The sequence below is a fragment of the Amborella trichopoda genome, chromosome 2, assembly GCF_054954075.1.
Source record: "Amborella trichopoda isolate Santa Cruz 75 chromosome 2, AtrichopodaSantaCruz75HAP2 v2.0, whole genome shotgun sequence".
Taxonomy (NCBI): domain Eukaryota; kingdom Viridiplantae; phylum Streptophyta; class Magnoliopsida; order Amborellales; family Amborellaceae; genus Amborella; species Amborella trichopoda.
In genome coordinates, this window is record NC_142337.1 from 12,586,393 (window position 1) to 12,612,113 (window position 25,721).

General features: G+C 41.8%; 1 protein-coding gene across 11 annotated transcripts in view; it reads left to right on the forward strand.

Moving 5' to 3' along the window:
• EMB2788 (ribosome 60S biogenesis amino-terminal protein) overlaps positions 1-25,721 on the forward strand; it is a 71,876-nt gene that overhangs the window by 23,324 nt on the left and 22,831 nt on the right. For 4 of the 11 annotated variants that reach the window (XR_016049188.1, XM_088858036.1, XM_011630195.3 and 1 more), the window contains 6 exons: positions 1,808-1,959; positions 2,037-5,567; positions 5,749-5,964; positions 17,759-17,962; positions 18,052-18,255; positions 19,675-19,833. Coding sequence is in view for 5 of the 11 variants with exons in the window: in XM_088858036.1 (XP_088714162.1) it covers positions 1,808-1,959; positions 2,037-5,567; positions 5,749-5,964; positions 17,759-17,962; positions 18,052-18,255; positions 19,675-19,833 (4,466 nt within the window). In the remaining 6 variants the exon portion in view is untranslated. Of the gene's footprint in view, positions 1-1,807; positions 1,960-2,036; positions 5,568-5,748; positions 5,965-17,758; positions 17,963-18,051; positions 18,256-18,611; positions 18,777-19,674; positions 19,834-25,721 lie in introns of those variants that run through there. The other 7 variants (XR_016049190.1, XR_016049192.1, XR_016049193.1 and 4 more) reach the window with 5 other exon arrangements.

Sequence of the window (25,721 nt, forward strand, 5' to 3'; positions counted from 1 at the left end):
TTTATAAATCCATTTTGAAAAATAAGATACTCAGAGACTTCTGAAAATTGATTTTATTAATCGGAAAATCATTCAAGTTCAACTTAATTAATTCTAAATTAATTTGATGGGATTTGGATCCAACTATGTTAAGGAAATAGCGAAATCATTGAAGCACTCCATCTTCTACCAGAAATAGAATCCACACCCACTTTCTCAAACTGACCCAATACTTCTCATGACTTATGGTCCATCACAGGGATTCCTGATTGGCCTACCAAAGTCAACTAATAGGTGAGGGGACACAATCCTTGTCTATGGATTACAGGTTCCTCTCTAGGGACAAGTCTTAGGTCACATAGACCTGTGCGCACAATTCGCATTTAGTGCATTTGGGGGTCATCTCTCGTGCATGTACACGGAATACCCTCAATGGTGCGTTGCTTCTCGATACGCTATCATGTGTACATGCTGTGTGATGGTATAAGATGAGGCTTTGGCCCTCGTCCCTTCAGGCTCACCAATCCCACACAAGGGCCATACAGTTCCTTAGTTCTATACCTTGGGCATCTTTGACCTCATTACGAGATAACCCTGCTAACCCTTTGCGGTTGTGCTCGATGCCCAGGTATTTAGCATTTTGGTACTCGACTGGCCTAGCTCGTCAAGCTTAGTCTGAGTCTTGGTAAAACAATTTTGCCAACCTCGGTATCTCTAAACCATACTCCCACTGGAGTTCTTTGTTCGACTATATCAAAATAGGTTACATGCTTTCATAAGGCCTTTAAATGGTGCAAAAACCCAACAATGACCGTACGAACTCCAAAAAATGTTGGGTGTACATGTGTCTTTCTTTACTTCTATTTATGAGTTCTTATTTTCTTTCTTCTCTCGCTCTCTTGCTGTACTTTTTGGATATTTATGGATTAATATGTTCTTGTTCAAGTTGAGGAGTCACATGCCTTTGATTGCTCCCATTTCATGCAAATATTGGACTTGTAATTGTTTTTTGAGAACTTCAATACATTCAGGTATAACATTAGAAATTTGGAACTCCCGTTGACTGTTTTAAATTTCTGTCAATGTACGTTTAGCTGTTTTGTGAGAATCATTTATAGTCTCAGTTTAAGATCTTTGGCAATATTCTATAATCAGTCCATTGAGATTTTCATGAAATTTGACTAACTGTATCAGGAAACAATTCAAAATCTAATATTTCATATTCCCCATCAAATCTAGCATAATTGATGATCATGACTATTCTGGGTGTTATATAAATAAAAGATCGTCATTGGCAATGTCTAGCATTTCTTCTTATTGATTGTTTATCTCTTTGATAAATTTCATATAAAAAATTTGCTCTTTTTTTTTTTTTTTGGGTAATGGGTAATCAATGATTCAATATGTTTCTTTTGTAGCACGAAAGATCCAAAGCTCAACATGGTTGAAAGCTTCCCATAAAACCTCTAGGCATAATGTAATTGAATTAGCCAATGAAAATAGTCCTTGTATTGGATTCGAAGTAACTGTTCATGATAGCATTGGATTGTCTCACAAATGTGCCACATGTGCTTTTGGTCTCCTGAAATACTTTTTCATTTTAGTTTAGTTTATAGTTCCTTGAATATCCTTCTTTAATGTGTTTTTATTGAACTATCTTTTCTCTGTTTTATCTGATCTGCTACCTCTCTTTGGCATTTCATCCTCTCTTTTGTGAATTAGTTAAGCCTCCCCAGTCTCATGTCCCTTGTCCCTACACCAAATTAAATTATGTGTGATAGGTAGGTGTTGGTGTTTGATTAATTCCTGTTTTCTTTGATTCAAACAGATGTTTCTCCTGATTTCAGCCCCCTCGTCATCTGTATCCTACAGAAATGCCTGCGAGTGCTTGAATCTGGCTCAAAAACTTTGAAGGTTACAGGGAGAACCATGATTTCAATGTACGTGGGTAACTCGTTATGTTTTTTGCTGCAGACTCAGGTATGAATTGTTTTATGCAGCTAATTTCATGGGCTTTCTTATGGTGCTTACTATAATGAAATGATGATGTGTTCCAGGTGCAACCGGCATCATTAGCTGCTATTATCACAAGCCTTTTGGCTTCAAAAGTTGTAGGTTCTTGCCAACCAAATGTTGATTCTGGCAACTTTCACTGTGAATGGAGGCCTATGGAGAATCTGCTACTCTTTTCCAAAAGAGTTTTAGATGAAGAAGCTAGTTGTCACCTTCTTTCAACACCTTTGAGTGGTGACAATCAGTCATTCTTGAAAGCACTCGGTCAAGCAAAGAAGATTATCAGAAACGGGCATGATGGTTGGTTATCTGGTGTGGCGTTAGCTTTGACTTCAGCCATTCTTTGTGCAGCACCTGTTGATATGTTGGCGGATTTCCCTTCACTCATTATTATAGCTGAACATATTTATGGAGTTGATACCTCAGTATTATCATCCATATTATGTCAGGAAAGAGTACTCTTGTCTCAGGTTGCTCATCTTTGGCCTGACTTGTTTATGTCCAGTCTGGATGTGGTTTCATGTGCTTGCAAAGAAGCTGCACCTGTTTCCGGATACAATGCTTCTCATAGCCCTGTCTCTGGTCTCCCTGGTTTGGGCATTGATTTTGATTCTAAAGAGTTAGCAATTGCTACATTTGGTATATTTTTGCAGCATATTCCCTTTAATGTGTTGTTTTCTGCAATCACAAGCTTCAATGATACTGACTTGTTGGGCTCTACAAAAATGCGTGGAGTGCTCCAGGCAAAGTTGTTGGAGTCCCCTGCAGATAGCTTAATTGCTTCAGTTCACCTTATTTTGTTCTGGATGTATCGTATATCCAGAAAAGAAGTAGATTCTTCAATTAGGAGTTGGGGAGAACAGTTGACAACTTGTTTTGCTCTTGTGGAGCATATCCTTATTCGCATTTTGTCATCTGCCTCTGTTTTGGATTCTTCGCAGGAAATTAAGTCTACAACTGCTGCTGTGGTTCTGATTCAAGAAGTTGTTGAGGCAATCTTCTGTCATCCTGCAGTTGCTTTGTTGTTATTGCATCCTTTGATTAATCACGGGGAGCCAGAAAATGGAGGCTTCAACAATCTTGAGGCTTTCCTATGTTCATCCAGCAACTATGTTCATCCTGTTGATCATCATGTACTGCATTTGTTAAATGTTGTTGCTGATTACCTCTCAACTCAAATGACTGTTCAAGGTTTGAATTTGAAACTACGGGATGTCCATGGATCCGTTTTGAAGGCATGCCAACCTTTACTTCGGCGCCCACTTTCAGTTTTCAGGGATGAAGTTTTAGCAGGGATGACAACTCATAAGGAATTGTTTCCTTGTTTGCCCAGCTTTTATGTTCTTTGGTCTCTAAAGCACTTTCTTTCCCCTTTTGAGTTGCTAGAACTTGTTTACTGGCTCTTTTGTAATATTGATGAGGAGAAAATTAAGGACTCAGCACCTTCAATGCCTTCAGCCATCTATCTTGGATTACATATTGCTGAAGAGGCTTTTAGTATGTTATCCAGTTTTGTTCTCCGAGGAAAGACGAAAGTGGCTTTATGGAATATATTTGGGGAAGTTGCGGGTACATTTGACTTGGATGTTTTTGAAAAAATTTATGATAAAATCTTGAACTTTTCCCTCATGTGCAATCTAGAAATTGCTGACCTATGCCTGTTGAGAGTTATGCTTGTGTCTGTTTGGAACTGTACACAATCATCTGCTGTGCTTTTGCCTCTGAGTATGACCGTGCAGAAGATGATAAGTTGCTGTCCGATGGATTTGCTTATTCATTGTATCTACAAGACAAACAGGATAAAATCAAGAATACTGTTTTTGATAACGCAAATAAGCCCTCTGCATTTGAGTATTTTTGGGGAGATGTTTTTGTCTGTGCTTGGTAATGATTCATCGCGTGAAGTCCCAAAGTTGGATGGAGCATATCCTGTTAATGTCATTACTGAAGAGACTACTAACCATTGCTTTACAAGTGAGGAATATATTTTGCTCTTGCCCGTTGCTCTAAAATATTTTTTCTCAGAATTTGCTGAGTCAAGCAAACAGAAATTTGTATATGCCGAATGTATTCCTGTGCATTATTCTAAGACTCTTTTACAAGGCTTCTCAAATTGGCAAGATTTTGTCTCAAGTAAGATTTTCTGGGAGGAAGGTGATGATGTTGTACTCACATCTCCTGAAGAATTTCACAATTTTTTTAGTAGTACTATACTTAGTAGGACCATTGGCATGCTGGAATTATGGTTAATTATGAAAGGAAAAACATTAAGAAAGAAGAAGAGGATCAAGTTATTTGATTCAATTGATAGGACTCTTCATTGTCGCGGGGTTTTGGTTGATTCTGCTCTTGATGAGCTATGTTCCAGTTCTTTTGAACAGTCACTGAACACAGTGAATAGGATTACTGCCAGGATATATTTTTTGAGGATGCTATTATTCCCTCAAAATAGCATTCTGGTTCAGAAATTTGTGGAGATAAATGATGGCACTGGAGAAATGTCTACTGAGAGAAAACAAAATGGAAGTGACAACTTAAAATTAGGCCAAGATGCATATTTCGAGGTCATGAGCATCTTGTCTATCACACTTGATAAACTTGTCCAAAAATTTCCTTTAAATCTATACAATTTGGAATCAACAATGGTTGATTCTTCTCAACTGGTAAGATTTCTGGAGATGACCATCTTGACTAACTTAGTTGAGTTGGCAAGGGAAATAGGAAGAACTTCTGCAGACATGCATCCAGTTCCATTTTTGGGGCCATTCCTCAGATCATCTCTTCTTCACAGATTTGAAGATCCTTCCACTCTCAAGGCCCTTCGTTCGATTCTTCTTTCACTGCCTGAGGGAAATCTTGCCTTTGGTGATGCTTTTGAATATTTGGTAGCACATTCTCAATTTGTTCCTGCTATTTTATGGAGTGAGGCAGGTTCTGATCGGGCATCTGTTTTATCTCACTCTGGAATGCTGTTCCGGCCTTTCTCCAGTATTCTCCATTTACTGTCATACCCAAATTCTGTTCAAAGTGTTTCAGAGATGAAAAGTAACCTAAAGACATCATCAGGAAAGAGAGAAATATCTTTTCTTTCATACCAGAGAAAGTTGGAGTTGGTTAAATTGCTAAGGGTTCTGTACCATCTTAAGGTTCGACAGGGACAAATTAATACCACAGAAAACTCTAGCACAAATGCCAAAGAATTGTTATCTTTGCTTTTGGCGGGGTATGGTGCAACTTTAAGTGTAATTGATGTGGAGATGTTGTCTCTCATGCATGAGATTGAGTCCCTTGAATTAACATGCCATGGATGCTTGTCAGAGATGGATTATCTCTGGGGAACTTCTGCTTTGACAATAAGAAGAGAGCGGGCTCTTGAAGGATCTTTGGCATCAACTATTACTGACGATTGTGAAACAGCTGAAGAGAAACGTAAAAGAGAGTTTAGGGAGAACCTTCCAGTCGATTCCAGAGTTTGTGCATGGACAGTGCTGCATTTTTCCTATGATAGGGAGATTTGGACTCAATCTGAACCCTTGGAGAAGCTTAAGGAGGATAATCTCATGGATTTGCCTATTGTATGCTTTGCTAATAAAACCTCCTAGTTCTTGGATAAATATTTTCTAGAAATCCTCTTTAAATACTAATATAGTTTCCATGCTATAAATAGTATATTTCTAGATTCTCTTTGCATTCCTTTGAAACGCCTTTGCTGTACATGCAAGTGTATTTATGTTTGCTATTATGGTGGACTGGCAGGTAATACCATCAAGACACGGGGAAATGGTTGCACAATACGATCCTGCTTTTGTATTGCGTTTTGCTATTCATAGTCTCTCTATGGGATTCATTGAACCGATGGAATTTTCAGGATTGGGCCTTCTTGCCGTTGCCTTTATAAGTATGTCCTCCTCCGATGAAGGCATACGAAAGCTGGCTTATGATGCCCTTGGCAGGTTTAAAACTGCTCTGGAAGTAAGTACTTTCGTGCTTTTGCTCCAAAGTGCTTGTAGATGATCAACATGAATTTTGAGGTGCCCATATTTATCAAAGTTACATATTATTTTGCAAGCTGATTTCCAGATTTTGAACCTTCTGTTGTGCCACTTCATATACATGGTTCTGTAAGATGTCTTGCTGTCTTTCCTAGTATTTTCATTGGGAAGCATAAAAGATTTGTCCTAACTTCCTATAGAGTTTTAGATGCAAAATGAAAATGTGAAATTCTTGTCTTGATTGTGATCTAAGCTTTTGAGAGATCTATTATTTGTAAATATTGCTATTCAAGGCTCATACACTTATAGTTGGTTTAGTTTATGGAGAAGCATGAGTTTTCTTTGTAGCTTGCAGACTTTCATGTGGTGTGAGAGTTGTCTATGACTTTGGAGCATATTTGTTGGGATTGGGATGGGACCGGAATTAGGATTGGTAGTGGGGATCCTTGTTTTAAAAAGCGGACAGCCTGGTGTTTGGACGGCCGCCTAGGCAGTCCAGAAGGCTTGGGTGCATCACCCAAGCCTAGGCGGCCAAACTAGGCAGATATCCCTAGGCCCCCGGGAACCCTCCTAGGCGCCTGCCTGAACCTGCCTAGGCGCCCGCCAGAGCGGCCGCCCAGGGCTTGCGCCCCGCCCAGGGGCGGAAATGCGGCTCCTTGCAGGTATTTTTGGGTTATTTTTTTAATATTAAAGGGAAAAATTGTGGGTTTTAGGTTCATTTGAAACCTAAAATCCATTAGAGGCTAGTTTAGAGAGAGAGAACCCCCAAAACAAATTTTTTTTCTTTTGGGCCGCCTAGATTTGCCTGGACCCCCCCCCCCCCCCCCCCCCCGACCGCCTAGGTGCTGCCTAGCACTTTTTGAAACACTGGTGGGGATTGTGAAAGGCTAGAAGGTCCCCATAGTTAGAAGCCTCGTCGTACAATGTGCATGTTTGAGATCGAGATCCTTAAGCATTAGGGATCGAGATCGTTAAACATTAGGGATCAAGATCCCAATCTTTTGGGGAACTCAATTCTAACTTTTTGGGATTTGAATCTTGATCCCAGCATTTTGGAGATATTGATCCCAACTTCATAGATGTATACAATGATTTAAAAAGTGGACTGCAACCGCCTAGGCAATTCAGAAGTTTTGAGCGTATCGCCCATGCTTAGGCAGCCAAATTAGGAGGATATCCCTAGGCCCCAGCCTAAGCACCCAGGAACCCGCCTAAGCGGCCGCCTGAACCCGCCTAGGCGGCCGCTCAGGGGCGGAAATGACCCTCGTTGATTTTTGGTCATTTTTTTAATGTTAAAGGGGCAAATTTGTGGGTTTTAAGTTCATTTGAAACCTAAAACCCATTGGAGCCTATTGTAGAGAGAGTAAAACCCTAAAAACTAGTTTTTGGTGATTTCTATAGGATCGAAGGGTTTCTCAAAGTTACGAGAAATTGATCTAAGCATCCCCAAGTGATATTAGATATAGTTTTTGGTGTTTTATAAATCTATTAGAGATTTTTTTAGAAGATTTTGGGTTCTTAGAAACATCTTAGAGGTGGAAGTTTGGAAATTGATCAATCAAAGTTAGTAATTTTTTTTGATATGGACTTATGGTTATGGAGTATGGAGGAGTGTGTGCTATGTGGAATTGTATACTATACATATGATGTGTGCTAAATCCCTGATACTTTTTCTTTTTTTGAGAATGTTAACAGTAAATATTATAATAATAAAAGTTTTACAAAAGTAAGGATCGTGGTAACCCACATAGCGGGTCTCTCAACCAAAAATTGGTCACTAGGGAATGACCTGTTCTAGAAGACTAGCTCTAACATCACTAGTGAGGCAAAAGATATGGGGCTTATATAATTTGCCCGTTACAAGATAGAAGACTACAATCTAGGAGGAGGAGGCCTCCCCGTCGTGCTAATGATATAGAACTCCTTGTTGTGCGCATCTAGACGTGTGTAGAAAGCTGATTCCTAGCGGGTTCCTTGGCGAGACGATCTGCGAAGTTGTTGGACGTCCTCCAAATATGCGTCCATGAGACGTTTATACCCCTACAAGTATGCTCAATTTCATAAAAAATGTGTGCTAGGTACCAAGGAGGGGCCTTTCTAGCAGCCTAGGATATAACTTTTTTGGCATCGCCCTCTATGTGCAGCCGTGGGCCCCAGGAAGGATTAAATTTGTTGGTTCCTATCAATAGGGCTGTGGCCTCTGCGAACTGTGAGTCTTTGTGACCAAGGTGTTCTGAGAAGGATGAGATGAATTTACCTTTATGGTCATGGAAGACTCCTTTCGTGTTTGCTAGGCTTGGATTTCCCAAGGAGCATCCATCAAAATTGAACTTAATATCACCCACCCAGTTGCGATGAAAACTAACCGCCGAAATCCCAGTGAACAGATTGTGGTTGGAAGCCCAAAAGATTACCATCGAAGTAACCTTGTGGAACAAAGCTGGGAGTTCGCTTTTGATACCACGGAAAATTATCGATTTTCTTTCTAGCCAGATGGTTCACAACGTTGCAACGAAAGAGGCTTTCTAGGGTCCTGCCGACTTCGGCCAGTTCGATTCGAAGGAGCAGGAAAGTTAGGGTCGGAATTGAAGGGGGGGTAACCCAAGACATTCCAAAAAGTTGGATAAACGTTGAAGGGCAATCTGACAGTGAATGAACAAGTGGGGGTTTGTTTCTTCTCGCATAGGCACATGAAGCACCTATTAGGAGTTTGGAGACCTCTTCTCTGGAGTATGGCTATAGTGGGTGTGCGTTCGGAACACGTGATCTAGTTAAAGGCTTGCACTTTTGGAGGGGCTATGGATGACCAAACTTTGGAGAGCACCGGGTTCGGGGTTTAGTGGGAAAGAAGGGTGCAGCAGTTTCTTGTAGAAGGAGGCCACCGTGAAGGAACTGGTTGGTGAGGGAGTCCAGACCAAGGTGTCTGACCTTGAGAATGCGAGTAAGGTGGAGTGGAGGGAATCCGAGAGGGACATAAACTCCAAGGTTTCTTCTTCTGTGAGTGGTCTCCTAAAGGATGGGTTCGAAACTCTGCGATTGCTTGAAGGTACTATTTCTTCCGAGACTAGAGAGGCTTTGTTAACTGCCACAACGAATAGGGATGGCGAGTTTTCTCTTAGCAGGGTGTGGCCTAAACAGAGGTCTGACCGAAATCGCACGCTATCCCCGCCTCTAGCATGGAACCGAATGAGTTGTTTAAATGGTCCAAGGGAGGAGAGTAATGATTTTCATATGTTCAAGCCCCAAGTCGTTGGATAACCTTCATGCAACCAAAGGTCCGGTGGGATACTACACTTGCTTCGGATGACCTGGGCCCACATATGGCAGTTCTGAGTAGCCAATCTTCACCACCATTTACTTAAGAGCGTCAGGTTGTGTGTCCTAAGCACTTTGATCCTTAGACCGTCCTGATGTTTTGGGAGATAGATTTTATCCCACGCAATCAGGTGGATCTTATTTGACGGCGCTTCACCTGACCAGAGAAAGTTTCTTGTCAGTTGGTCTAAGAGTTTAGAAACCGAGGCTGGTATATGGAATAATGACATGAGGTATACGGGGGAGTTGGTTATGGTTGCTTTGATAAGTGTTGTTCTCCTTGCAAAGGATAAGTATCTGCCTTTCCATCCTGCCAATCTTCGGTCTACTTTGTCAATTACATGAGACCATTGCGCTTTCTTTGCCTTTCCCAGTCCCAATGGCATGCCCAGATACGATGTGGGTAGGTCCTCCACTGTACATTCCCAAGAAGGAACGAGGTTTCTGGTTTGGGTGTTGGATAGGCTTACTCTTATCATTTTGGACTTGGCCATGTTAACTTTGAACCCCTTTGCATACTCGAAGCAGATCAGAAACAATCTGAGGTTTTCGATTTTCTCGAGGGTTGCGTCCAGGAAGACAAACGTATTGTCTACATACTGCAGATGAGATACACTCGGGCCATTCCTACTGCTCTTGAAGCCAGAGAGGAGTCTCTCTTGGTACATGCGAAATATAGATTGGCGAAATACTTCTGCCACTAAAATCCCTAATACTTGTGTTATATAGTTAAATTTATATTGTTAGACTATGCAAACATTTTTCTTTTTACTGGGCCACCAAGGTTCTGGGCGCTCGCCTAGGCGCTGGGCGGCTTGGAGCCTCCCCGTCGCCTAGGCGCTGGCTAACTCTTTTTGAAACACCGAGTGTATATATAACCTTGGACGATACGTCTACTATTTAAAGGAGGAATTAATTAATTTATAGACAACTAGCAATGTAACTGTATGAAAAGTATAGTTGTATTACTAGCCATCTATAAATAAAGAAAATCATCAGTTTGGTCGTTATCTTGGTCTTTATGGTGGGGGTCGAGATCCTTAACAGTAGGGATCGAGGTCCCAAAGTTTGACAATTGAGATCCGTTTAACATTCCTTTCTCAGAGCGCTAGAGTGAGATTTCAGAGTGGAATCGCCTCCTAGGTTGGGAGCTCTATAGCTATGCTTTCGAGGTCTAAGATGGCCGGAACTGAATATGTAGAAGAAAGATGATAAGTGAATGCTTCCAAGCATCAAACCTGGAACACTTCGACATGTATGCTAGGGAATTCTATTTGAATTTAAAAATGTCTTTTTAGAATTAAAGGTTTGCTCATTCGCTTCGTATTTGATGTGATTGTTTCATGTAGCCAGATTACTCATCCCGATGGTTGGGTTCCTGCATGAAATTTTCTCTTTGGTGACTGATAACAATTCTTTATTGGTTTTTTTGCTTTTTCAGTCCTTAAATGAAGAGTTCTGCCTCATCTAAACTTCAAAGTAAAATTGGGTGTTCTTTTGTTTTTGCTCCTCGCTTTTCTTAAGTTATATGCAGCCAGTGGACAAGTCAGTTAATGGGTTGCCTGTAAAGTTATGTTTCCTTCCATAACTGCATTGCACTTGAAAATATTGGTGATGTCCTCCTCTGGTCCCCTGTAGTCGAACCCCATCGCCTTTGGAACTTCCTCTATGTTTCCTGCCCAATCAATGTGCTCGATCTCCTCAGAATATATGGGGGACTCCTAGTTTGAGCGGGATAGGTCATCTTGTCTGATCAAGGTTCAGTGATCGTGGATTTGCATGATGTTTGGTTGCTTTGTTGGGGGGTAAAACAGCGGGCTAAGATGAGACAGTGGAAGAGAAGCAGGCATTGTCCTTGAGAGAATGAGGGAGATTTTTGTTTGGTGGTTTAGGAAATTAGAGGGATTACTTGTTGTTTTGGATTTTTGGGGCTTTTTTGGTTCGGAGGATAGAGGTTTTGTAAGGTTTCTTCTTTTGCCAAGGGAAGGGTTGAGGTTTTAGGGGATGGGGTTGTCTCTATTTTGGGGTTGTCTCTATTTTTCTTTGTTCTTAGGGAGTGTGTTAGGTACTTCATGGTGGATGGGTTTATGTTGGGATGATGGCATTTTGGTTTCGATGCAAGGGGTATTTTGTGTCGATAATGACAGAGGAAGATGAGGTGTTTGAGAGGGGTTGGCAAGGGATATAAGGGAGAGAACAAGGGTTCGGTAGAATGGAACAAGCTTTTGTTGAAAATGGGTGTCTGCGATTGATTAAGGTGGCAGCTGGATGGAGTAGATTTTCTGGGTGGTGGGGGGGACTGGGCTCATCAATTTGTGTCAATCTAGGCTGTTAGACAATTTAGGCTGTCAAATTTTCATAAGATGGATGGCTGTTGATGAGGCAATTTGCAATAATGAGTCAATAAAACTGGCTATTATACGATAGTTTTTATATTTTCTTTTCTTTTTGGGGAGGGGATGAATTTGAGCGAGAATGAATGTGTTTGGATTGGGGGAGACGATGATGTGTGATTATGTCGATTGTTTGATCCATGGCGTTGATTAACGACTTTGATTGCTGGACATATCGGGGAAGGAAGTGGGGGAGTGCTGCTGACTGTTGATTAAGAAAGGCAGGGATCTGATGGTGTTGAAGCAGCCATCTGTTGCACTGGTTGCGAAGTGTGTTCATCAGTGAGCATCTTGCTGAGGGACGAGGGAAGCGATACAAGTATGGTCAGGGCTGAGAGATGTGGTCCATCCTGACCAACCATGTGGGGGACATCGTTACCAAGAGCTGAATTTGCATTAGACTTGAAATTTGATTTCGATTTCATTATCCTCTAAATTTGGGTTTGAGTTAGGGTTTGACTTGAATTTGCATTAGAGGGATTTGGAATTTGGATTGTTTTTTTTTGGTGTTGGTGGGGAATTTGGATGACTGGAATTTGAATTAAAAATTTGTTGAGCTGGATCATTGATGGATGGTGGGGATGTAGGGTTCAGAGGGTTAGTGATGGGACTTGGATTTCAGTCATTTGCAAGGGGCATTACGAGGTATGATGGTATAGGGATTGAAGAGTGGTGGACTTCGAGGGGATATTCATCAGCTTACTTTGTTGGGGTATGTGGCCACTTAAAAGCCTTATGAGAGCATGCACTGAAATTATTTATAGGGAAATGATGGCTTCAGTGGGAGTGTGGTCCAGATTAGATTGAGGCATTACTAATGCTAAGACTCCCTTGAGCTTTGACTGGCTATGGCTTAGGGTGATGTCTAAAACCCGTAACCCTGTGCATTTGTACACAACCGATAAAGGTTTTGATGTTGGGTTATCCCTTGATGAGGTTAGAGTTGTGCCCAGGGTGGTTGGGAAGGGGACTGGATGTGACCCTTGTGTGTCATCAAGTCCTAAGGCTTTGTCTCTTCCAAGACCAAAAACTGCCTCCTTGATTTCTTGTTTTTCAAATTTTCTTTCTAGCCATATTACTTGATCTAGGGTTAGTTTCGCAAACGGTAAGTATTGAATTGACATATCTATCCCATTATCAGCCAAGAAGGCCTTGTTAAAATGACTTACCAAAGCACTTTCTAGGCCTGGTCCATCTTCACATTCTACCCCTTGAACTTCTAGATTTTGGATAGAATTGCCCCTTCTTCTAGCATTGGCGATAACATGGAAGAATTGCGCTTTTTTTCCCCCTTCCTTCAACCACTTCACCCGAGATCTCTGTCTCCAATGAATCTCTTCCTACCTGAGCAATTCCTTGTACTAAGCCACCCATATACTTCTATTACTGACTTGTTCCTGGTTTAGGAAAGTTTCCCATAGACTGCAAATTGTTCATATCCTCAATTTGACCTCACGCTTCAGCAATTTTAGAATGTAATTGCTGTGTTCTTTCTGTTGGAGAAAACATCACAAACACTGCAACAGGACACTGTTACCCAGCAACCCTATCCTTTCCTACAGCACAGTGGTTTCTCATAACAGGCACCAAGTCCTGTACTATCTCTCAAAACCCTGATGCATCAGCCATCAACCAGCCACATCCATCAGAACAATCCCTCCATCACCAGGACGTCAGCCATCAACCAGCCCCATCCATCAGAACAATCCCTCCATCACCAAGACGTCAGCCATCAACCAGCCCCATCCATCAGAACAATCCCTCCATCACCAAGACGTCAGCCATCAACCAGGCCCATCCATCGCAACAACCCCTCCATCCCCAAGACACAACCTACCATCATCACCTCAAACCCCATTCACCCTTCTCCAATCTCTATAATTTCTATTCCTAGATCAGTCCTCCAGAGGGCAAATAACTTCGGAAGCCGCCTAACCACCATCCCCAAGACCCAACCCACCATCATCATCTCAAACCCCATTCATCCCTCCCCAAACTCTATAATTTCTATCCCTATATCATTCTCCCAAGGGCAAATAACTTCAAAAGCCACATAAACCAGTCAAACCAGCAACAAACAAATCACCATGGAAGTTCAGCCTGCAGCCTTCAAAAGCAAACCAACCTCAGATCCTATGCTTCCTATGCTTGCTTCCATTACCTTCATTCCCAGCCACCAAATACGGTCCCCAAAGCTACCCACCTTTGCAAATATACATCACAACCAATCACCATATCACATATGATCCCTCTTCACACTCATGCATTTATACCTCTAACCAACAACTCCAACCCCTCATAACCAGTTCACCAGTATGAACGCCCTACAATCAGATTGCAGAAATATATGACAAAAGAAGGACCAAGGTGCAATCTTCGATGTTCGGGTTCTTCCCACCACCAAAAATGACATCAAGGGGATTACAAAGTCATGGCAAAGGAGCTATGGAACTCTGACAAGACTCGCTGCAGATCCATGGAGGACACCAACCTAGTATTGCTTGGGTTGCAGGACGAAGCACAGAAGGCATGCAACACAACAAGTGCAAAGTTAAGGGCAGGGCATCCTGACTCTCAAACCGTCCCTTGTTCTGGGGTCTTCAAACGAAAATTGCTTTGAATTTCAACTCAAAGGCATTCCTATGCATGCCTGGCGCAATGATATCTTCGGATAAATTGGAGATATTTGTGGAGGATACATCGATACCATTGGAACTCCTTTGGGACTCTCTCTGTTTGACGTGGTCCATATTCTGGTCTGTTGTTCACAACAAGATGCTACACTCAGAGCCATCACCTTGAATTTTGAATCCTTTAGATACTTAATCTCCATCCAACAGGAAGACCCCCAATGATCGTTACATATATACCAATACGCGTGTCAGTTTTTACTATGTTTCAGGATACCTACTACATGAAGCTAGAATGCAAGTACTTCCTGACATGTCCGTACAACCAATATGTTCAACAATATAAGACATATAATATAACTTTTTCCATTTTAACAACTAGCACCCAGTGTCATGGCGGTAGAAGTCATGCATTGGTTGAATGGCCATGGCTAAGAGGTCGTGTGATCTAATGTAGGGCGATTTGAGGGAACAGTAAAATCAGCAAGAAACAAATCTAAACACAAGCATAATTCAAATAAACCTAGGGTTTCCTATCCATACCCAAGTTAGGGTTCCAAAAGCCTAAGCTTTTTTCTGTTTCAATTTCTTAAAATCATGTGGAATTGTCCCTCTCAAGGCCCCACACACCTCTTATATACTATAATTCTCTAAGCTCTTCCAAGTTTTGTAACTCATATCTAATCTTACATGTTTGGGACTAAAGATATATTGTTCTGAAAGTTTTTGAGCATGATGTCATGAACAAACAATTTATATTGCAAATTTATGTCTTCAATGGCCTAATTTTGTTAGACAAAGGATGACGCAGTATGCTTGCTTTTGGTTTCACTTTTTATTAATGTACATAAATGATGAATTTTGGAATAAGGAATCTTTCCACCAACAGGTTCTTCCTTTTGGATATTCTCCAAAGAAAGGCATATATGTAGTTTCCAAGGAAATCTAATGGTCATTCTAATGCCAAGTCTACTTTCCAAGGAAAACGGATCATAAAAAAGTGGGTGGTAACCTATGATGGTAATAAAAGTTTGAATTCAAAATTGAAATATCTCACTTCGGAAGTTGTTTCCATCCCTTGCCATAATAGATACACACCTCTTGAGGAAACTTCTTTTCCCCCTTTAGCCACATGTTTTGATGCATCTTCTTCAAAGATTTACTTGAACAAAACGTCTCCTCATCAGAGGCATATTCTTCCGCCACTCTCTACTCCCTCTCAACACGTACTGCCACTGCTACGTCATCCTTGAAGCTTGGCAATATCACAGAGAGAAAGCAAAGTGAGAAGGAAGAAGAGATGACGAGACTTCTCACAAAAAGGGCTGCTTCAAAATCTTTAAGAGAACTGAAGAAAGGTAAAAACTTGGAGAATCCAGTGATGGTTTTTGATGTTGAAAAAAGCCTAGATGAGGAGGAAGATGTCATTTTCTCCAGTCAAAGGGAAGAATTTTGGTTAAAGAATGGCCCAACGGTTCCTGTAGGGGAAAACTTGTATCTGAAAGAGAACAAGATCATTGGTGAACCAGAGAGTGTATTTATCGGTGAGCCTCGCGTTACTCCTATTGCCATGCGACTTTTGGAGAGGGATTGAGAAGATGGTTCCCTTATAAAAGAGTTGGATGAGCCTACTGAAGAAGTTCTTGTTGTAGTCAATTCTGATGATAATGATAAGGAATTGGCCCTAGTAATCCATCCTTTGGAAGTGGGAATGGTCTTGGATGCTATGCAAGTCTAATTACGGTTATTCCTTTGACAACATCACGGATGCCTTGAAATTGAAGAATAAGGAAGAAATCGAAGAACGTCCGTGTCGTAGTAAGGGGAAGAAGACCAAAAATAAAGGTCGTGTTCAAAGGGAGCGTGATAATCTAGTAAGCAGCATGAACTATGACAAAGGGGAGGTATGCAAAGACTTCGTGCTCTTTCTGAGCCGGTGGTTTGATGTTTGTTGATCAGTTTAAGATCAACAAACATAGAGTGGGGGCTAGATACTGTGTTGGAATGCCAGGGGTCTCAATAATGTTTCTCGCAAGAGAGATGTGCTTTCTTTTTGCAAGAAAGAAAGACTGGATCTCTTGTTGCTTCAGGAAACCAAATTGGAGGCTTCGAATATCTCTTCTGCTTGTTTGGTTTGGGGTAACAGACCTATGGATTTTCTGGGAGTGGGTGCTTCAGTTCGTCAGGTGGCATTTGGTTGCTTTGGGACCCTTTGTTTTTGGTAGTTTCTCTGCAAATTATTACTCAAAGACACATTTCAGTTGATTTTCAAGGCCCTTTGGATATGGTGTTCATCTGTGGTCTATGGTCCTAATAGACAAGACGAAAGTCGTGCTTTTTTTGATGAACTTTTTGTTGTTATTTGCACTTTCAATTTGTTGTGGTGTGTTTGAATCCTCTTTCAATCCTTGAATATCTCCTTGCATGCATTTTTTTTTAATCCTTCATTCAGCAGCATGAGTTGATTGATATTCCTTCTATAAGAGCTAATTTGAGTGCTCTTGTACTTAACTGGATAGATTTTTACTTACTTCTCAGTTTATTAATCTATTTCCAAAGATGGGGGTGAAGGCATTGCCTAAACTTGCCTCAAATCATGTACCTCTAAGACGTAATTCGGATGGCTTTTCTTTTGGTCCTACCCCTTTTAGATTTGAGTTGACTTGGCTGTCAGAGCGCTCTCTTATTTCCTTAGTTGAGGAATTCTGGAAAGATACAGTAGTAGATGGTTGGAAAGGTTTTCAATCAACAAAACATTACAGATGCTGAAAGAAAAAATAATCTGTTGGAGAAAATATGTGGGGTTACTATGTTCCTTACTAAGTTCTTTCTCGCTTGCCCATCATCTTTGATGCGTCAATCTCGCTTGCCCACCTCATTAGGGGAATTGCCCATCAATCTCGCTTGCCCGTCATCTTTGATGCATATTCAATTCAGGGTTAACTATGCGTGTGTCCACCCCATTAGGAGAATTGTTTTCTGGGTTTTTTTTTTCCTCCAATATACATGCAGTTGCTGATTAATTCAACTAGTTATGGATGCCTTCTTAATCATGATAACACATCTCACAATACTAGGGAATAGGCTTGCATTTTGGACATTTATTGTTATCTGGATACTGTGATATTTGAGATTGTAAAAATTCTAAGTTTTTTTTTTTATAATGACAATTTATTTCTGAATCACAAATCACTGGGTTGTTATGGTTGGATGTTACGATACAAGACAATGTTCTTAATTTCATGAGTTCTTGAGTGCTGTCATGGCTTTCTCTTTTCTACCTGCTATGCTAAAAGCATCCTGATATCGCACTTTTAATTTTTCTTTCTTTCTTTCTCCCCTTTCTCATTTATAAATAATTGGACTGATGGTTAGGATGGCCTATTGCTTGTACTTTCTCATGTACATTTTTGATGATGTGGAATGTGCTTTTTAGAACTGTTGGAACTGTAGAAATGGACCACAACTTCGGCTATTGTTGACATACATTCAAAATGGGATAAAAGAGCCATGGCAGCAAATTCCTTCTGTGATTGCCATTTTTGCTGCAGAAGCATCTTTCATCTTAATGGATCCTGCAAACGGTCTCTATGTTAATGTCAATCAATTTTTGATGCGTTCTCCCAGGGTGGATCTTGAGGTATTTCAGTTTCAGTGTAAGGGCATATTTTCAAAGATTTCTTCTATTTATTTGGTCTTCCTTGACCCTTCCAATCATCTTTAATGCAGGCTGTACCATTGTTTCATTCACTATTTGGAAGTTGTTCCATCCATTTTCTCAGTGATCGGAAATGGATCCTCCATTTACTGTTTGCTGGACTGAATTTGGTTGATGATGCACAAATTTTTAAAAGGAAATTCCTGTTTGAACTATTGCTAAGTTTTTATAATTCCTCCCTTGCTGATCACAACACCAGGGTTCTGATCCTTCAGGTACTATAATGTATTTAGTTGTTTAAATAGCTTGTTTATATATGGATCTTCCTAATATGGTTTGCTATATCAAGTTTGCTGCTCTCTCTCTGGAGAACTCTGAAGAAAGAGCTTTTTGGATGTCCAATGTATTTGTCTAGGTTTTCTTTCTCTTATTTACTTGCTGAATTTGCAGTGTTATCTGCGTAAATCTGTTTTTCTATGTATGCTGCTTTCTGTTCATCATAGGATATTGGCTATCTTACTTTGCGTGGCTAGTTCTTAGATGGATTTGTATTTTTGTATAATAAAGTTGTCAACATTGGAAAATGTTCTTGAAAATTTTTTTACTGCTTCAAACATAAGTTTGTTTACAGCATAGAACAGGTAATTGAAGTCTTCTGAATGACTGTTGATTGTAAAGTGATGAGTCCTTGGAACGCTTGTTTTTGGCCTATCTATCCTGCCCACTAAACCCCATATTTCTCCAAGTCTCTCTTGCACCTGCCCCCACAGATTGTGTAGACAGCCAAGTCGGAGAAACTTTCCAAGTCAATTCTACCCTTCCTCAGGTGAGCTTAATAAACAAAAACCTTGGGATCTGACCAAGATTTTCTTTTTACAATGATCTTTTTATTTGACCAGCAAATGGTCTCTTCTTGGCTGGTAGCATTGCGGTATACTTGGTTTTGGGCTTCGTCCGATTGCCAATAATTTGTAAATTGTTTCTTGTTATTTTTTCACACAATTTTAAAAAACTCTCTGAGCTTTTCTGAGTTCACAGTTTGACTCGAGGAGTCAAGTTGTTTCTGATAGAGATCCGGTTGGCCACCAAGATTGAAATTTATCTCCGCTGCCTTGTCTGCTCTGTGCTGCCCTTCCTTCATTGCTACCCGGGAGATTGAAAGAAGCATCGATTGGAACGCCATTACTCTTATGCACAATTGTTCTATAACATGACAAAAAATAATCTTAACCCCTCTGAGCTAGCATAGCAATTTTGCCATAAACATTGGTTTCAGAACAAGAAATGCATTTGCCGTTTGAGATTTTGCTTTGTCACTTTTGCTGTTGGAAAATATAGTAATTGGTGTTGTCTGACCCAGATGCCTAATTTGAGAAGAATAATTCTCATTTATAGGCAGGAAATGAATCCTTATATATTTATGTGCCTTTGTGTGTGTGTGAGTGCATGTGTGCGTGTGTGCATGCACACATTTTAACTATATGCATGTCTGGTGCTGGCGCATACATGTACGCACATGTATAAATTTAGTATATATGAAGAGCATAAAACACCAGTCACTTGCCTGGCAAGGAAAGTTTTATATGCCTGGACTACCTTTTCGCCTTCAATTACTAAGAATAACTCTTGTCGGCTTTGTTTGTTATGTTTGCCCTGCTTAATATGTACACTTATGTTGTGACCATATGTTACAGATAGTTAGGAAGGCTGTTAAATTGCATATGATGGGGCGATATTTGGTTGAGCAATCTGGTCTGATTTCGTGGTTATCTTCTATTATTTTATTTGGCATTGAGAGGTTGCATGGGGAAATCAGAGAGCTTGTTCTCACTCAGATGGTGATTGCTCTAGAGGTACTTTAAATTTGCATTGCTTTGCTAGCAGTCATTTGTGTGTTTCTGGTGTCTCCATTTTATGCAGGAGTTGAAATTTTCTTTTTTTGCCCTGAAACCTAAATAGTTCTCTTATCTTCTACCAAGACTTTTTTTTTCTGGGCCTGCGGTCAGGTCTTTATTTCTGTGCCATGTTTTATTAAATGTCTATTGCTACTTAATCTATATTTATATAGAACTTTTTGCTTGTGCTTGTTTATTGTTGTATCTTGCCCATGGGGTTTTTGTTTCATGACATGCAATGCTTTATTGTTCTTTTCCTATTGTTCTTTTCCCGCTTTGCTTTATTTCTTTTTTTGTTTTGTTTGTAAGTGTTAACTTTGTATTAAGGGATGCAGAGTACAAAAAATGGCAACCCAATACTTACAATGAAGCTCACTATCACAAAAAGGGGTGAGCTACCCAATAAATGCTATACTGTGTGTATACACATCAGGCCCAAAAAGTTATGTCATACCGAAGAGGTAGGATGAGAGTTGCGCTTAGCAGTGTTCAAGAAAGCGCAGGCGCCCGCCTTAGTGTTTTGGGTGCCTGGCCACCTCGATGCCTGCCCACGGACAGGGTGCCCTCACCAAAATTGAAACACCCCCCCCACCCCCCCCAAACCCAAGATATATTGCATATTAACATCATTAAGCTGTTAGTTTTAAAACAGTAAGACTTAAATGAATATGTATAAGCTCTTAGTCTCACTTCCACATAATATATCATATAGTTATTAATTTATCAAATAAAGTAAAAATAAAACTAATAAAATATCAAAACATGGCACATTGTACAAAAAAGGAATCAACTATGCATAAAAGATTATGATATATGCCCAATTTCATCATCCCAATAAGGAAAAATTCAATTAATTACAAAAAGCATTCAATCTTTCAACTACAAGCATGTAAATATATCGTAAAAGAAAAAAATAAAATAAAAGAAAAAACAAATGATTCACAAAAGAATATGTTGTAGCAAAATCAAATCAAAACCCTTTTTCAAATATGATAATACTCTAAAAATATCAAAATCAAATTGATGTGAGTGCAAACCTCATCTATTGGGCCACCAAAAGTCCTCAAAATCGACTATCAGAAGCTCAAAATCCACCCACGAACTATTACCTTTTGTTTAGGGAAGAAATCGAAAAAATCTAAAATTTATTGATCGTTCGATAAATCTCAAAAGAGTGGTTTTGGGGGAGTTTTTCTCTTCCTCAAAGGCACGGTTTTGGTTTTGGGGGTGGAGAATACCCCCCAAACCCTTTTCCCCCCTTCTTAGTGGGGAAAAATGACCTTTTTTGATCCTCACTGAGACCCTTTTTCCGCCTATTTTTCAAGTTGTCATGGGGTGGCGCCTATGCGGGTGCCCAGACTGTAGTGCCTAGGCGGCGCCTTGCCCGCCTTGGCGGGCGCCTAGACGCACCTTATAGTCCCTCCTAGCCACCGCTTAGTCGTTTTTTCAATTTTATCGCCTAGGTGACCGCCTAGGCTGTTGGGCGGGCGACTTTTTGAACATTGGAGCCTAGGTGATGCCCATCATTCCATTCAATGATGCTCCTATTCTGGCTAGGTGATCTGCTTGCAAATTTGCTTCCCGCTGTGTCTCCATGTGACATTCAAATCCCTTGCAAATATGTCGGATGTGGCAAAAAACGAAGAGAAGTCTCCATGGGCATTGGGAAGAGCCAGCTGCCCTAGAGATACATTCTTGTAGTCTCTTTCTACGACCAAATTTGGGCCCCAATCAGGGTTGTATTGCTTGAGTCCCTTAAAGAAGGGTGAAGGCTTCGGCCATGGTGGAGTCAGCCTGACCAATAGGGAGGGGACAAGGAGAGAGAGTATCACACCAAAGTGGTCTCCAAAAGTCCCTCCTATTCCAACAGGGCCTGGGTTGCCCAATGAACTACTGTTGAAGTTCAATTTCGATTGCTCTATCTCGGGTGGCCTCCACCGTGATGCCCTTGGGATTCTTACTGGTTGCAAATAAAGCATTTCATGCCAATTTTGAAGAAAATTGGAAAGTATTTGAAAGGGCCGTGATTGGAGGCCCAGAAGATAACCAAAGATAGAGTCCTTTCGTTCATTTCTACTAGAATGGATCTGGTTCCTCGAAAGGTTCTATTTTTTTCTTTCCATCCAAATTGCCCACAGAGTAGCTGCCATTGAAGCTTTCCAAAGAAGGATCTCTGATTTTGATTGGGGTTGGGTGGAGTGAAGTGAAAATTTGAGTAACCGACTAAGGGGTTTACCCATGTCCACTGAAAGCGTCTAAGTAGGGCTCCCCAGAGATCTTGAGCAACAGTACAGTGAAGAAAGAGGTGCTGAAGTTGGTCAATAGTGAGTGGGTTCCTCCTCTTCCTAGCGCATTAGACGTTGGATTCCTCCTCTTCCTAGCACATTACACACCTTTTGGTAAAAGGGATGCCTGCTGCTGAAGTTGGTCAATAGTGACTGCCTTACTGGCAATGGAGGGATGAATGTAAGCCACTCGTTGGAGCAAATAGTTTGGGCTCCTACAGGGAGGGATACTTGTGCCAAAAGGACATGGTAGAGGGAGGAGATAGAAAACTGATCAGTGGGGTTGGGGGACCAAAGAATGGTGTTGTTGTTTGTGCGGGATAAGGGCAGAGGATGGAAAAGGGCAGAGAGGGCCAGGAAGTCTTTCATCTTCTCATCTGTTAGGGACCTCTTGAAGTTACAGTTCCAAGCTCTGGAGGAGCCTGTGGTCTCCAAAAGGTCGGCCACAGAAGCCTGAGGGTCCCTCGCCTGGAGGTACAACCTAGGGAAGAGATCTTTTAGGGGAGTGTGTCCTACTCAGCAATCTGACAGTAAGAGGATACAATTCCCTTCCCTTGGGTGGACTCGAATGTTGGCATAGAAGACCTCGTAGAGGGATGGATCTCCATATGCCAGAACGTTGGCTAGATGTTGGGAACCTAGAATACAACTAAGATTGTCACACCGATACTTTTGGCGAAGAATTGTCTGCCACAGGTGGTTGTCCAAAGCGACCGATCTCCACAACCATTTGCTGAGAAGGGCAAGATTGTTCAACCTAAGGCTGCATATTTCAAGACCACCCTCACTATTGGGAAACAAACTCTTTCCTAGGAAATCAGGTGGATCTTTATTGCCCTTCCCTCACCAGACCAAAGGAAGTTCCTCATCAATTGTTCGAGACGAGTCAGTACCAAAGATGGGATATAAATTCAGATAGATGGGATAACTTTGGTACTGAATTGCCGATCTGAGAGAGGATGAGGATCGATCGCATAGGGAGGGGAAGATACAACCCTCCTCACCGCAGCTACAGTTCTTCTCCTCATCGAGGATACAGTCCTCGTAGGAAGCCTCGTTCTAGACACAACCCTTCTCCTCGAGGTGGTTAGAGTCCACGCAAGCATCTTCGTTCTAAACGCAGCCCCTCGCTGCACAGGCGACGTCTTCACCAGCGATACTACAGCTATTACTCCTCCAGTTACCCTAAAGACATCAGATATTCAAAGCCCACCTACCAAAACTTCAATGAGTTGTGCGCACATAATCCTTCCATTAACCACCATCACAGAGAACTTGCGAACTACAACCATCCTTAGAACCCCAATAGCAGTCACCATCAGCGTCTTCAACGTCCATCTTCCATCAAACACCAAAGACACCCTCAAGTTACCCCCTTAAGAAGACCTTTATCCCATAAATACCCCTTTACCAGGAATGTCAGTCACCCCCAAACCCAATACTCTCATCCTAACAACCTCTCAGCTCATCAAGCAAGACCACATCCTCCCCCACCCCCTCACCTTAAGCTTAATTCCCCCATTTAGTAGAAGCTGCCCACCGTACTCAAAACCGGACCGCACTCTTCCCTGGTAACGAGCATCCTTCCACTGTATATCCCAAAACCTTTGCCCAAGCAGTAGCTTCCACCTCGGCAAACCCCCTCCAGCAACCAAGGCAATCACAAAACATCACAAAGAACCCCACCGAGTATCATATCTCAGTCCATAACCTTGAACCCCACATCTAGCTCTCCCCTAATAGTGACATTGTTGAGCGACTCTCTTGTCTGGAAAACTTCCTTATAGGCACTTTCCAACCTCAGCGCAATGACATCAAAGGGATTAATTTGTGGTTATAGTCTGTCTTCAACAACCCTCATGTCATTTGCAGGCTTCTTTCAAATGGTAAGTACCTCATCTCATTTCTTGACAAATTTAAACCGGTTGTTTCTCCCAATCCCACCTTAAGCATTAATGGTGGGATTTTATCCCTACAGAAATGGAATCCTTCTTTGGGAGCCCAACAAATCAGTAAATTTTGGGTTACATTAGAAGGAAATCCCCTCCATCTTTGGTCTATCAAGGTCTTTCAAATTCTAGGAAACAATTGTGGATAATTCCTTTCTGTCCATTGGAAGTCCATGGGATTTCTTCCTTTGGGAAAAATTATCATCTTAATATCTACTGAATCAGCAAACCTTATCCCCAGTTCTCTGTCACTGCACTTTGATGGTCTTTCTTACAAAATTTCTGTAACCGTCCAGGGCTTGGATCGCCATGAACGCCCCTAGTCGGACCGCCAAGGTCGGACTGTGGTGCAGCGAAAGTTTAGTGGACCCTCCCGTACTCAGGGGCCCCCATCTGCTGCTCCCTAGTCCACTAGGGACCACAATAGCAATTTGCATCAAAACAAAAATCCGATATCTAGGCCTACCACAATCGCTCGCACCAAGGACCATAATCACCGTTTACCCAACGGTGTAAGTTCCTTCCACCCATGGCCCTGACATTCCCGCCCTCAACCAGACCGAGGTAAGGAACTTCTCACTGATCATTCCCTAAGCTATCAGATCACCGACGTCCCATCATATTTGTCCCGTCTGCCGCCTTGTCGAAAGTATTCCCATGAATACTTTGACATTTGTTACCCCCCACCACCCCCAACATTAAATACCCAGGTTACCGTGCTGCCATCCGCTGTACATTCCGCCTTGCATGCCCCACCACTTCGCATGGTGGCTCTCGCCCCTTTTAAGGTACCCTCGAAGCCCATGTCCTCGACTGATCCCCATCCCTCACTCATTAATGGCCCTTGCTCTTCCCCCTCTACAACCATCATCACCCCTCTCCATCCGCCACCTTTGCCAACCCCAATTCCCAATAACCCCCAGGTGTCAGCCTTGACGTCTCATCTCCTACGTCCCCACCCTAATCACATTTCCTCAACCTACCCCAAACGTTTGTCCCCACTAATCCCCTTTCATCCTTAGGAGATCTGGACAACTCCTCCACTCATCCCAACATCGAACATGCGGCAACGTGTCGAAACCACCTTCTTCTCCCCCCCCCCCCCCCCCCGTCTGCTCTCAACTTCCATCGTCTTCCCAGCCCCTAACTAATTACTCTCCCTACATCTCTAATGGAAAACAACATCACACTACACCGGTACCTAACCAAGCCAATTTTGCTTTGGTTCCTTTCGTAGACATGCCTCTACCCCAACTCCCCACATTTTAACGCCCCACCTTTATCCATTGTTCCCCCCCTACAATCTCCACTATAGAGCCCCACTGTCACACTTCCCCTTCAGATATGCCCCGTAGGCAAAAACAGACACCAGCCTATCCAGGCTACCTCCAATGGCAGTCGACCACAGCCCCTACATCATCTCCCCCCATTCGACCACCATCTCCACTCGCGCCCTCCCAACCCCTCCCACCCCTTTAACCCCCCTATCCAACTCCAATAGCTCTGGTCCGCCACTCTCACACTCATATCCTAATAATCCCCTTCCCATTTTTGTTTTCTGTGAGCCCACCGCTACCAACCTTGCTTCCTCTAGTAGATTTGCTTCTACCCT